At 37.0% G+C, this 12,041-nt stretch overlaps 1 protein-coding gene across 3 annotated transcripts in view; it reads left to right on the top strand.

The window, feature by feature from the left end:
* Nucleotides 1–439: 439 nt before the first annotated feature.
* The window catches only part of vamp1a (vesicle associated membrane protein 1a), a 43,516-nt gene continuing 31,914 nt past the window's right edge, over nucleotides 440–12,041 (top strand). For all 3 annotated transcript variants that reach the window (XM_066675029.1, XM_066675028.1, XM_066675030.1), the window contains exons 1-5: nucleotides 440–588; nucleotides 817–858; nucleotides 1,978–2,113; nucleotides 3,652–3,810; nucleotides 10,484–10,535. In XM_066675029.1, coding sequence (XP_066531126.1) covers nucleotides 857–858; nucleotides 1,978–2,113; nucleotides 3,652–3,810; nucleotides 10,484–10,535 — 349 coding nt within the window. In that variant the 5' untranslated portion in view covers nucleotides 440–588; nucleotides 817–856. The remainder of the gene's footprint in view (nucleotides 589–816; nucleotides 859–1,977; nucleotides 2,114–3,651; nucleotides 3,811–10,483; nucleotides 10,536–12,041) is intronic.

Raw genomic sequence — 12,041 nt, 5'->3', positions numbered from 1 at the left:
CAATATTTGATTTTAACAAAGATGCCTATGTAGTCAAGGAAGCACACTACAGGAATTGAGGCACACCCTATAAACGTAAGCTATGCCAATATAGCAGTAGACTAATAAAGGTGATTTTATAGCAATATTGTGTAATATTACAATATTATATTAGATTTAATATGATACATCACAACGTAGGTATTAATGTTGGGAAAACTAGTTTCAGTTTCACTAGTTTTCATCACCGGTGGTACAGGATTTAAAGAAAAAAATTCCTGACAGTGAAGTTATGTCGCAGTGCTGTCCTGTACTACAGCAAGAGAAAAACACACGACTGCACTCCAAAAGACTAATGAGAGAGAGAGAGACAGAGAGAGAGAGAGACTTCTCTGTCGTGTAGATATTTCCGTTAGTACTCTTTATAACAGACCTTTTCCTCCATGCTAAGGCTCTGGATATTCGCCTTACTTCACCTTCCAGACCTGCAGCTATTTCACCGCGTAGCTGACCAACGGCGTTTTTTAAAAACTGCGTAACTGACAATACCTCTGGCTAAACTGTTACTGTGGAAATAAAGCACAGTTCTCGCCAGAGAAAAACCTCCAGGTACATGGCTGCTGTTTGGACTCAGCGCCCTGAGATAATGCAACACTTTTCTATAAACAACATGTGTCGCATGTGTTTTAACTTAGCCCTGACTGTATATTGGGGAAAATCTAAAGGATTGAATAACAATGATAAAAAGTCAACTTGATTTTAGGTTTATAATCTCTCTCTCTCTCTCTCTCTCTCTCTCTCTCTCACACACACACACATCCACACCCTCCCATTCAGTCTCTGTCCCATCTCGTTCGACTAAGCACCTGCCGTCGAAATGTAAGTATGAAGGTTTATTGATTTAATTTCGACTTTCTAAAAACAAAACTAACCGTATTCTACAATAAGGTTCATTATCCAATAGTCTTGATCTCAGCCAGTTTGGTGTGTCAGTTTAATTTCACCTTAACATGTAAGCCTTGTTTTCCCTCATTTCTAAATGCACTAAGCTTAAAAGGTCCCAACAAATGCAGTTTCATTCGGAAATAGCGTACATAGCTACGGTCGTCAGGACTGAACGAGATTTTGAAAGGAACAGTAGCCTTCGTTTATAGGGAAACTCATTTTATTTCTGTAATAAAGGTTCTATTAATCATGATGTAGCATTAAACACTCACTCAACTATTTTTAACATGGAAGAAGTATAATTTATAGCAGTGTGTAAATTCACATTTTCACACAATTGTAGTTAGAACGTGCATTGTTTAACCAAATATTTACAATTTCAAATATTATTTATTTATTTATGTGTAACTCTACTGCATTAAATATCAAATTGCATTGAATCTCAGGTGATCTCAATTCCATCCCAAAATAAGGGTTAGGGTTTGTGTGTATGTGTGTGTCCTAAACTCCATTGTTTTTGTTGTTTGAGATCTCATCTCATAACAGACTTGCTCAAGACCAGAGGCTTATTAATCCAAAAATCAATCAGGAGAGTGAGCAAACATCCAGAAGTGTCTCACTTTCCTTTAGATATTGCAATAATCTGGAGATTCACAGAAAGGCTGAAATAATTTTTTCAGTATTAATTGGTATCCGTGCATAAACGTGTAACAGCTTTGGTTTGAGGGCTAGATGTGACCAGTATTTCAGACCAATATTTAATTACATGTTTGCTGTACCATAAAAGTGGATATGGTAAGCACAGCAGTCAAAACATTGAGCCAAAATTAACGCACCAAGGGCAAGGAAATTAAAGTGGAAAAATCAAATTTGATTCATTTTCAGTGTGGATGGTAAAGCTATTCTGGGTGGATCTTTTCCATTTTTATTTCTTTTGTAAATTTTTAAGCATTGGTACCATTACTGGTATTGGCAAATATACACACATATAGTATAGGCAAACTATACCCATATCTTAGGTCATTCTGATATGTTCTGGTCTATTCTGATCAGGTCAGCCCCTGCTCCAGATGCTGCTGCAAGCCCAGGTGCCCCTGGAGCTCCAGAGGGTGAAGGCGGACCACCAGCTACTGCCCAAAACCTCACCAGCAATCGTCGTCTCCAGCAGACACAAGCCCAAGTTGATGAAGTAAGCACCAAAAACTCCATTTCCAAATAGTGTGGGCATTTTGTAAGATGTAATATTTGTGATTATAAGTGATTTTTTCATTGGAAACTTTATTTAAGTGACCAAATACAAATAAATTTATTAAGTGTATTTTACTGGCAAACTTAATTGAATATTGTAACTATATAAAAAATTATAGAATCTGATACCTGCAACACACTTCACACAAAGTTGGGATAGAGGCATATTTACCACTGTGTTATATCACCATTTTTTAAAATTACATTATTGAAACATCTGGAAACTGAGGATTCTCATTGCTGCATTTTTCTGCATGTGAAAATTTTGTTTATTATTCTGGAGTCTGTATACAGACTGTAGTCTCTGTGTTGCACTGCATATTTTTTTGCCCTGTCACTGCTGGACTGAAAATAGTACACAAAACCAAAAATATCCAGCAAACAGTGTCCTGTGGGCTGCTGATGAAGGACATAAGAATGACAAGAACAAACCATGCAGCAATAGATCAACTGCTGTCTCTGACTTTACTACAAGGTGAACCAACAAGCTAAGTGTGTCTAACAGAGGGGACAATGAGGGTACTTTTCTACTCATACCAATGCAACACACACTAACACACTCTCAGTGTCATTGCAGCGCTGATAATGTTCCACCAGCCAAATCATACCTGCTCTGTGGTTTTCTGTGGGTTCCTGACCATTTGAAGAACAGGTTGAAAGTGGGCAAACATAGCATGCAGTTCAAAGGATGGACTACAGCCTGTAATTATGAAATGAACTATGAAATGCTCCTGCTTGTTTGGTGGAGCTGTAGGAATGGACAGTGAGTGTAGAGAAGGTGGTTATATTGTTATGGCTGATTGGTATATGAAATTCACCCATGCCATCATCACTGGTGAACCCCCATAACAGGACAGATTGGGTTTTGTATGTCCAAGATGAAACATGGACTAGACTCACCACAGCATAAATTCCATTGTCTTTTGGATCATTTGACAAGTTGTCTTATAAAATGTCATTTTTGAAGAAATTTTCTCACGAAGATTGTAACAATATGGTGGGACATTACTGATTTTTGCTGGAATATTTTGAGCCTTTGGTGGATGCTCCTTTTATACCTAATCATAATACCTTCATCTATTACTGATTGTCAAATGTTTCAAGACTCTGTAACTTGCATGTTATATTAACTTTTCAGTTTTATTTAGCCTCTTTCCTAAATTTTTTCACCAATGTGTTGCAGGCATCATATAAAAATGTGTTTATATTTACATATTTAATCAGAGTTTCTTGTTTTTGTAAATTATAGATATATTAGGAAAACTGAATTTAATTAAAAACTGAAAGTGGGAGATGTATTTTATAGCATACATTAGCAAAGTCAGACTGTGACTTGCAAAAAAGACTCAGTGACTTCAGCAATAAAATACTTAGAAACATTGAAAGAGTGAAACAATGACACTATAAAACTAGTAGGAATTAACCCAGTAAGAGAATGTTACATGAGCATAACCTTCCACATTAAATGAACCCCTGTAGGTGGTGGATATGATGCGTGTGAATGTGGACAAGGTTCTGAAGAGAGATGAGAAGCTGTCGGAACTGGATGATCGAGCTGATGCTCTGCAGGCTGGAGCCTCGCAGTTTGAGAGCAGTGCTGCCAAATTGAAAAACAAATACTGGTGGAAGAACTGCAAGGTAGGGCTTGTAAAATGTACTGTGTCAAAATATTCTGGAGTGTTCACTAAGCATGAAAAAGTGGTTTTAGAATAATGAATGGCAATTGCCATGTCAGAACTGAAATCTAATGACAGACTATAGTAAACATGTATTAGACTACCAATTATATTGCCCCTTTGTTTGAACGATTAAATCATTTGAAAACATCATAAATTCTTTTCATTTTTATGTCATTATAATATGTCAGCTGTCCATGAACCAATGATAATTGTCCTCTTGTTAGATGAACATACAAAAAAGGTTAAGGTTAAGTATCTTTTATAATAATTTATCATTTTGAGAAACACGTTTTTGTGATGGACTCCCCTTTAAAACTCCCAAGTTGAAAGAAATATGGAGTGCATGTCACATAAGCGGTAGCAAAAATAAAAAAAATAAACTAGTTATAGGATCATAGGAGTGTTTTTTTTTCATTATAAAGTTTCAGGCAATTAATTCTGCTGTTGTGACTGATGATTGCTGCTGGAGCTTGTGTGTAGGGCTTTGCTAACTATGCTATGTTGATGCTGGAGATTTTGCATTTAGAAACAACTGAAAGCAGCTGGGCCAATAAAACACTACACTAGTGTGGCATTGGGATATTAGATTCTCCATATGTTGTTTTGAATGTTTTGATCTTTTGATACCATTTGAATAAAGCAGCCTGTTAAAATATAACGATTGATAAATCAAAATCAATTATCCAAAATCCTTGGTATAAAACTTTATATGTGCACTTAAGTTGTACTGAGAGGTATAATTGAGAACTGAGGAGACATGTTGCTGTACTCTTGAAAGCTAATGTATAGGATGTTGCACCTCTGTGTTCAGAAACGAAGCTGATCTTAAACGCTATTCATGTCTCTGGGCCAACGGCCCAGAAGAAATTCACAGAACGACATTTGGTGATGCAAAATAAAAAGCAAAGTTCACAGTGAGAACTGGCGATTTCACAAGAGAGGGAAGTATTTGCAGTAAAATGTTACATTCTTTTATTATCCTGCAGCAGTTAATGCTCTAAAATGAGACTCAGTAATTAATAAATATACATTTTGTAAATTAGTTTTTTCCATATTTTGAATACACTGTTATAAATAATTTATGAATAATATACTTGGAAAGAGAGACTGGCCCTGAAGAATTTTGATATGATCCAGTTCGGCCCCTTTGAAAAAAGTTTGGACACCCCTGAATCTAACCCGTTTAACAGGAAACTAAAGTGCTTTGTCGACCCATCCATGTTGTTGCTGTCAAATTAAAGGTTTTAAAAATGTTTTTCAAAAACTATAAAGTTTCTCAATTTCTCAATGTCGGAAATGTTTCAGATTTTAAACTCATTTTTTAACACAAACTTTGGTTTCATGTGAGTAATGCTGTTGTCTTCTGTTAAATTTTCCACTTCTACTTTCTTAAGGCTCTGACGTAAATGCTCATCCTTTTAACTGAATTATCTCTTGCTGCTCTCATTGCTCTGGTGGCCCTTTTGTGTCAAGTCAGTGATGATGGTGTATTTGGCACAGCTCCACTCTGTCATTATTTATTAAAATTGTATCCCTACGTCCAGCACTCTGACAGTTCATCCTACAGAATAAATTTATAGCGCCACTTCCCCAGCTTTCTCTCTTTCCTCGTCTTGTTTCCACCACCACTGCCTTTTTGCCTAGATGGCAGAGTAACTACCCATCCAATCATGTATCTGGACAGAGGTTGGGGGAGGATGCTTCTAGCCTCAATCTGGATTATGGCATGTGTGGATTAAAACACAGCTATTACTTGTGATGTAACATCCACTAATAATAATCTCTTTCCTATCATGCTCTCTCTTTATCTCCCCCTACCTCTCTTCCCTTTCACTGATTTGATGGTTAAAATAAACTTGTCTAGTGATAGGTGCTACCTTGCCCTGACCAAATCTAATTTCTGCTTTCCATTTTTTTATTTACTTACAATGTCTTCAACACCGTCAATATCAAAAGCATTGGTGTTGGTGCAGAGTTAGGTATTTGTTTCAGAAATATGATGATGATGATGCTGTAATTAAATAGGATTTTAAATATTTCTGTGAAAATCAACATATTTTTCTTGTAACAAGAAAGATGACATAAGCTAATATGTACATAAACTAAGATTGCTTACTTAGGGAACTGCTGACTTTATTTGATAATTAATAGATGTATTGTCCTTCTGCTGTTGGAATCACATATAACAATGATCCTCACCAACCACCAACCCCACTAATTTCAGCCTAAAATAGATTTCATATTTTTAATTAATATTATTGGAAAATATAGAAGGAGGTAGGAGGGAGTTCATGTGGAAAAAAGAGGTTTAATAGCACTATATTTAAAAACACTAACATGAACATATAATTAATTATTAGCAAAAGATATGATTTTACAGAATACCACAACTCTCAAAAATTTTTGAACGGTATGTTTTGAATATCAGCAGCTTTATGGAAATGTCCACCTTGCAGCTGTTTCATGTTAAATAAGCAAATATTGAGTCTTTTCAGTCATTTCATTTCTCACTCAGAGAGGAGGTTAACACTCATCAGAACAATACGCCCAGAAAACCAAAAACATCTTAAGTGATGTATCCTGGAAAATATTAGGAAAATGTAGGACAAAGTTAGAACAAATGCAATTGACTGAAATAGGGTTAGGTCCTTATTTCCATGCTGGCATGGAAGCTTTATTGCAAACAACGGAAACCATCAGGCTCAGCCTAAAGTGATTTACTCACTTTAGGCTGCAGCCATAATGAATGGAGCTTCAATCAATGACTCAGTACTTCCCCTGGTCTCATGGGCCTATTGAAGTGAAGTCATAAATCAGGATAGTCTCCCTGGCACTGGAGAACAAAAGAAAGAGCAAGAAGAGTGTGCTTTAAAATAGTCACAAATGACTGTGTGTGATGAATAAAAATGCTGCAGCTTCTCTGAGTCACAGCAGGTTTTTTAAAAATATATATTTTGCACTTGTCACTGGACCAACATAAACATTTTGTAGGTTCAGGACAAGATTCCTTGCCTGGCAGTGTATCCACCTTCATTGTGGACAAATAAGGGACACCCTTCCCTGTTTGCAGGCAGACTTGTGATGGAAGATTTATATATATTTTTATATTTTTTTTAATCTCTTTGTGGGGTAACAGTAACATTTACTTGTAGTCACACTTCAAGCTAGCTTGTCATTCTCTGCACTATTTTCCTGAATTTGAGCCTGAACAAAATTTTTATTTTTGATATTCTCACCACTGTAATGAAGACATTTATATATACACAAAGTTGAAATCAAAATTGTTTAACCTTCATTGCAAATTAGGTTTATTAGCAAAATCTGCAATCTTTCAACTGTTTGCAGTAAACCTATCCAACAAGATGGTTTTAATTAGCTCAGCACAACTAATATAATTAGTGGTTTCTCTACAATTCAACACAAAATACCACTTTATGTTGACTACTGCAGTCTCAGAATTTTACAGCCATTTCTTCACAAGCATATTTAGTACTTAGTAGAGAACTCTTTTGATATTATGGCCAGCTTCTGGCAGCTCTCCAAGGGATTAGTAGCCCATTCACCATAGGCAAGGTCCACCAGTTCCCTAATATTCTTTGGTTTGTGTGCTGCAGTTGCCTTCTTCATATCCCACCACAGATTTTCTATGGGGCTTAAGTCAGGCAACTCTGATGGCCACTCTAGAATCTTCCATGATTTGTTCTGAAACCAAGCCTTGGTGGATTTTGGGGTATACGCTTGAGATCATCGTCTGGTTGCAAGGTCCAATGACATTCAAGCTTCAGCTTTCTCACAGAAGGCATGATGTTGTCTACTAGGACGTCATGATACTTTACATGCTCCACATGCTGCGGGTTTCCAGTGCAAGGGGAAATAAAGCAGACCCAGAACATCATCAAGCCACTGTCATGTTTCACTGTGGACAGGTTTTCTTCAGCATACAATTCTTTTTTCCTCCTTCAGACATACTGCTTATACATAGGCCTAAATAATTTGTTTTGCTACACAGAAAAGAATCCCATGTTATGGTTTTCAGCATATTGGAGCCTACTTTTCTTGTGCTTTTGGATCAGTAAAGATGTATGTCTTTGAGTTCAGGCATGAAGAGATTCAGTGTATATTATGCTGTTTACTGTACAAACTGAAACTTCAGTGCCTACTGCCACCAAACCTTGCTGCAGGTATTTTGCAGGCATTCAAGGGTTTTTTTTTCACCACCTGCTTCCTCTGGATTCTGGTGGCAGTCTGTGTTAGCTTCCTCCTCCTGCCATATCCTGGTAATGTAACCAGTGTTCCTTAAATATTCAACTTGCAGTTTGCTTCCAGTTGAATGTTTAGGAACATTCAATGCTTTATGTGATTTATTTTTTGTATCCACATTTTTAAAACGAAATCAAATGTCTCAGTCAACAAACATCTAGCCAGTTTAGGCATGTTGGTCTACTAAAGCTAAAGATAAGTTGCATCAGGTGTGCTTGAGACAACAAAAAAAGTGGCATTAATTGTTTTTAGTTACTTATTCTTGATTGGTTGTTTTTTGCAAAAAGTGCCAAACGTTTGAGAATTTAGCTACAGTTTATTTGGGGGTGGGCGGGGGCATCACTTCAGTTACTAATTGCATTGTTATGGTTTTTCTAAGAAGAAAATATCTGATCTGGTAAAGAAAACCAACATTTAAATGTCTAACAGTGTTTTATCTTTAGACAAGTTACAAATACGGAATTAAGCAGTAGGCCTATATATCATTGCTGTCCAATGAAAAACATGTATTTCAGTTATTTTTTTGTTAACTATGTGATCTGAACCCATCAACTGTCCTTCACATGTGAAAATATTATGATGAATGGACGAATATAAATGACCCAAAATTACTTGGAACATAATCATTTTATCTTGACTTGCATTAAAATTTAAGAAGGTTTTTTCTTCTTCTGTAAATTTACTATTTTGGAGATATTTTTTATTAGACAGTGACTATATGCATTATTAGTGCCATTTTTCAAATTTGCCTAATTAGGTGGTAGTAGTAGTAGTTTTGAAATGGTTGCACTCTGCTTTTGATGTAGCCCTTAGGGTCTTTCACATGCCCTGGCATAGCGTTTTCTTATCTCTCTACATTTTCTTTCTCTGTTCTGGGTTCTCTGAGTAACTGCACCAATTATCCCAATTTTGCTGCACTTCAGAACTTTACTTCATTTCATGAACTAAAAACTGACTTGACTGACAGCGAAGACTGCATGAAAAGACTACATGCAGCTAAGGCTACAAAGACTGCATGACGAACAGAAATGTTTCAGTACCAACTGATTAAAGCCGAGCCTCAGGACCCATGCCTTGGATGCAGTGGTGGATGCTGGTCTTCCAAGGAGGGGAAGATCAATTTCGGCCTACATCATAAAATGTGTCGGTTTATTTATACGTAAATTCTACCCTCCGTTCCTTTTTAAGAAAATGATCTTTGACCCTGTCGTACCAACAAGGCGTCTTTTCCAGGGATTTGACTAGTGTCCTCTCAATGGCCAGCAGAGCTAGGCTGCTTAAACGGCCTTGGCCCATGTGAAGTGTGTCCGCCTGTGCTCCCACAGATCTTTACCCAAAGGATTGTTGATTCACTCATTTCGCTGTCAAACAAAAAGGGATTCAGCCTCAGACAGATCATCCAATCATCATGCAGAAGCTGATTGTCCGGGACAGCCAAGGCCAGCCCACTGCCCCATAGATTCCCAGAGTGTCCGATGGGCGGGAAAAAGCCCAGCATTTATCCAATGACTCGGCTCGTTTCGCTGCACCTCGCTATTGCGTCCACACTGTTTAAATCAGAGGAAAGTCGCGTCTTTACCAGTGATAAGAAGCTGATTCTGAACAAAAGTTGTGCGCGTTGTAGTGCATATTTATTCAATGACATGTACACACAACAGTATATATTTGATCATATATTATTTTTTTTACATTTTAGGGGAAGCTGAGCTTCCCTTGCAGTCTTAGAGCAATCGCCGCTGCTTGGATGTGAGCATCTCTTCCTTTGTTCTAATTCTGATTGGATGTTCTTTTAGAATAGAACCTCCCTTAAGTAGTGACATTGCATATGATTTACAACATTTGACAAGACAAAGACTTTAGGAGAATAAATCCTGGAAACCTCCTGTTGAATGAGTATCTAAGAATTCTGAATCATGCTTTTGCATGGGAGTGTTTGTTTTACGACCCTCTGTTCCAGATGTAGGTGTTATCTCAGACGTCAATCTGGGTTGGGGAAAGTGGAGATGTCCCTGACAGTGACCAGTCTAAATTCTGAATATTAAAGTCTCAAAAATTCTAATTTCTTATGAGAGAAATTAAAGCTCATTCATCTTATTACACTATAGCCTGTATTTTTGACAGAAACGTATGGTAGTTCTCAGTGTGATTTCGTTTTGAAGCTTCTTGTCTTGAACCTGTCATGCCAGCATGTGCAGTATTATTTTAAATCTTAGGTTAGACATTAGTAGAACTATTAAAGCAGAGATCATATTCATTCATGCCTTACTGTCAGACATCAATGTCTTGAATTGATCTGGAATAGATAAATATGTATCAGTTATATTAAATAATTTCACTCTGTGTATGACTTTTTCCCCCTTTCTTTTCTTTAGATGATGATCATGATGGGAGTTATTGGGGTCATCCTGATGGGCATTGTTTTCAGTAAGTATGCTCCTCTGTATAGTGTAGTAAACAAGCTACAACAAGAAAATTAACTGCATTTGTTTAATCAAATTAAACCAGTCATGGCCAGTGCTTTGTAATTGAAAATATAAATAAATATTTTAGTGTTGTCACAGTTTGAACACTCCAAATTCAACTCATGAAAGTTTGCTAGTTAGTTAATGAGCTGAATCAGGCTTGCGTAGTGAAAATGATTGGAGAATGAATCCTCCCTCAAGACTCTGTGCAAAAAGGTCTGCTCATTGATTCTACTAAAATCCAGGCTATTAACTAGCTGTTTGCCCAGCCATCCCAAATGTATTGAATTGTGCTCCATTACTCCAGAGTATGTAGTCCCAATGTTTTTCAGCCCAGGCCTGTTTTTTGGCATTGGGCATGATGACCTTAGACTGCTCCATAATTTTGGAAATACTTTCCTGTGGAATTGTATCTGCGCAACTTAATGCCTCCGTTGTTGTACTATTTGTATATACTGTTTGCATAGCTGTAGACATTAGCTTAATCTGCTGGTGAACAATGTGTGTCTATACAGAATTTGGTATCCAGAAATTTGAAAATTGTCAAATTATATATTTTTTTCTCAAAGTAATTTATCTATTCATTTAAACATTGTTTTGCTTATCCCCACGTATAATTTATTTGTTAACTTAATAGGGAACTGAAAAAAAAAATAAATGTAACATTTTCTTGTGCAAAAATATTATTATGCTAGGTTTATGATTGCTTAACATCAAAATCACCATCTTTAAACTGTCTAATCCAAAACTCACCTATACATTCGGATACAATATTATCCAGAGAACAGAACAAATTGATGCACATGCTTTTGCAGCAATTTTTCCTTGATGAAACATAATGAATGCAGTGATGAATAAACACTTCTCGCTTGCCATTTACAAACTAATTTTTAGTAAATTTTTTGTTGAAAACGTGGTGATTCCAATTGTGATTAATAAGTCTACAGCACAGTTTCCTCCGGGTGCTTCGGTTTCTTCCCACAGTCCAAAAACACACGTTGGTAGGTGGATTGGCGACTCAAAAGTGTCCGTATGTGTGAGTGTGTGAGTGAATGTGTGTGTGTCGCCCTGTGAAGGACTGGCGCCCCTCCAGGGTGTATTCCTGCCTTGCGCCCAATAATTCCAGCTATTAGCTTAATATCTGCCAATCGCATGATACTAATAAGCTGTGAGGAGTCATGATACATGCCTTCTTGGACAGAGGGTAAAGGCAGTGCAAATTGCCACCAAAGCAACCTAAATCGACAGCTGCTATGTTAGCAAACAAATGCCCACACTGGATAGAATTATACTGAGTGATGTGTGGAGACGTAGGTCCACACTACCCACAGAGAAAGAATGAAGTTATTAACTCTCAATGTTTTGATGATAGAATCAAAGCATAGCTGGATACGCCACTGGAGGACCCCTATTCTTACCCTCTGTTCACACCAGCAGCAATGCAAAGCAACAAAAAAGCCAGTACTCT

This window comes from Hoplias malabaricus, chromosome 6 (assembly GCF_029633855.1).
Source record: "Hoplias malabaricus isolate fHopMal1 chromosome 6, fHopMal1.hap1, whole genome shotgun sequence".
Lineage (NCBI taxonomy): Eukaryota > Metazoa > Chordata > Actinopteri > Characiformes > Erythrinidae > Hoplias > Hoplias malabaricus.
The sequence above is the reverse complement of the archived record's forward strand: the minus strand, read 5'-3'. Positions and strand labels throughout refer to the sequence as shown.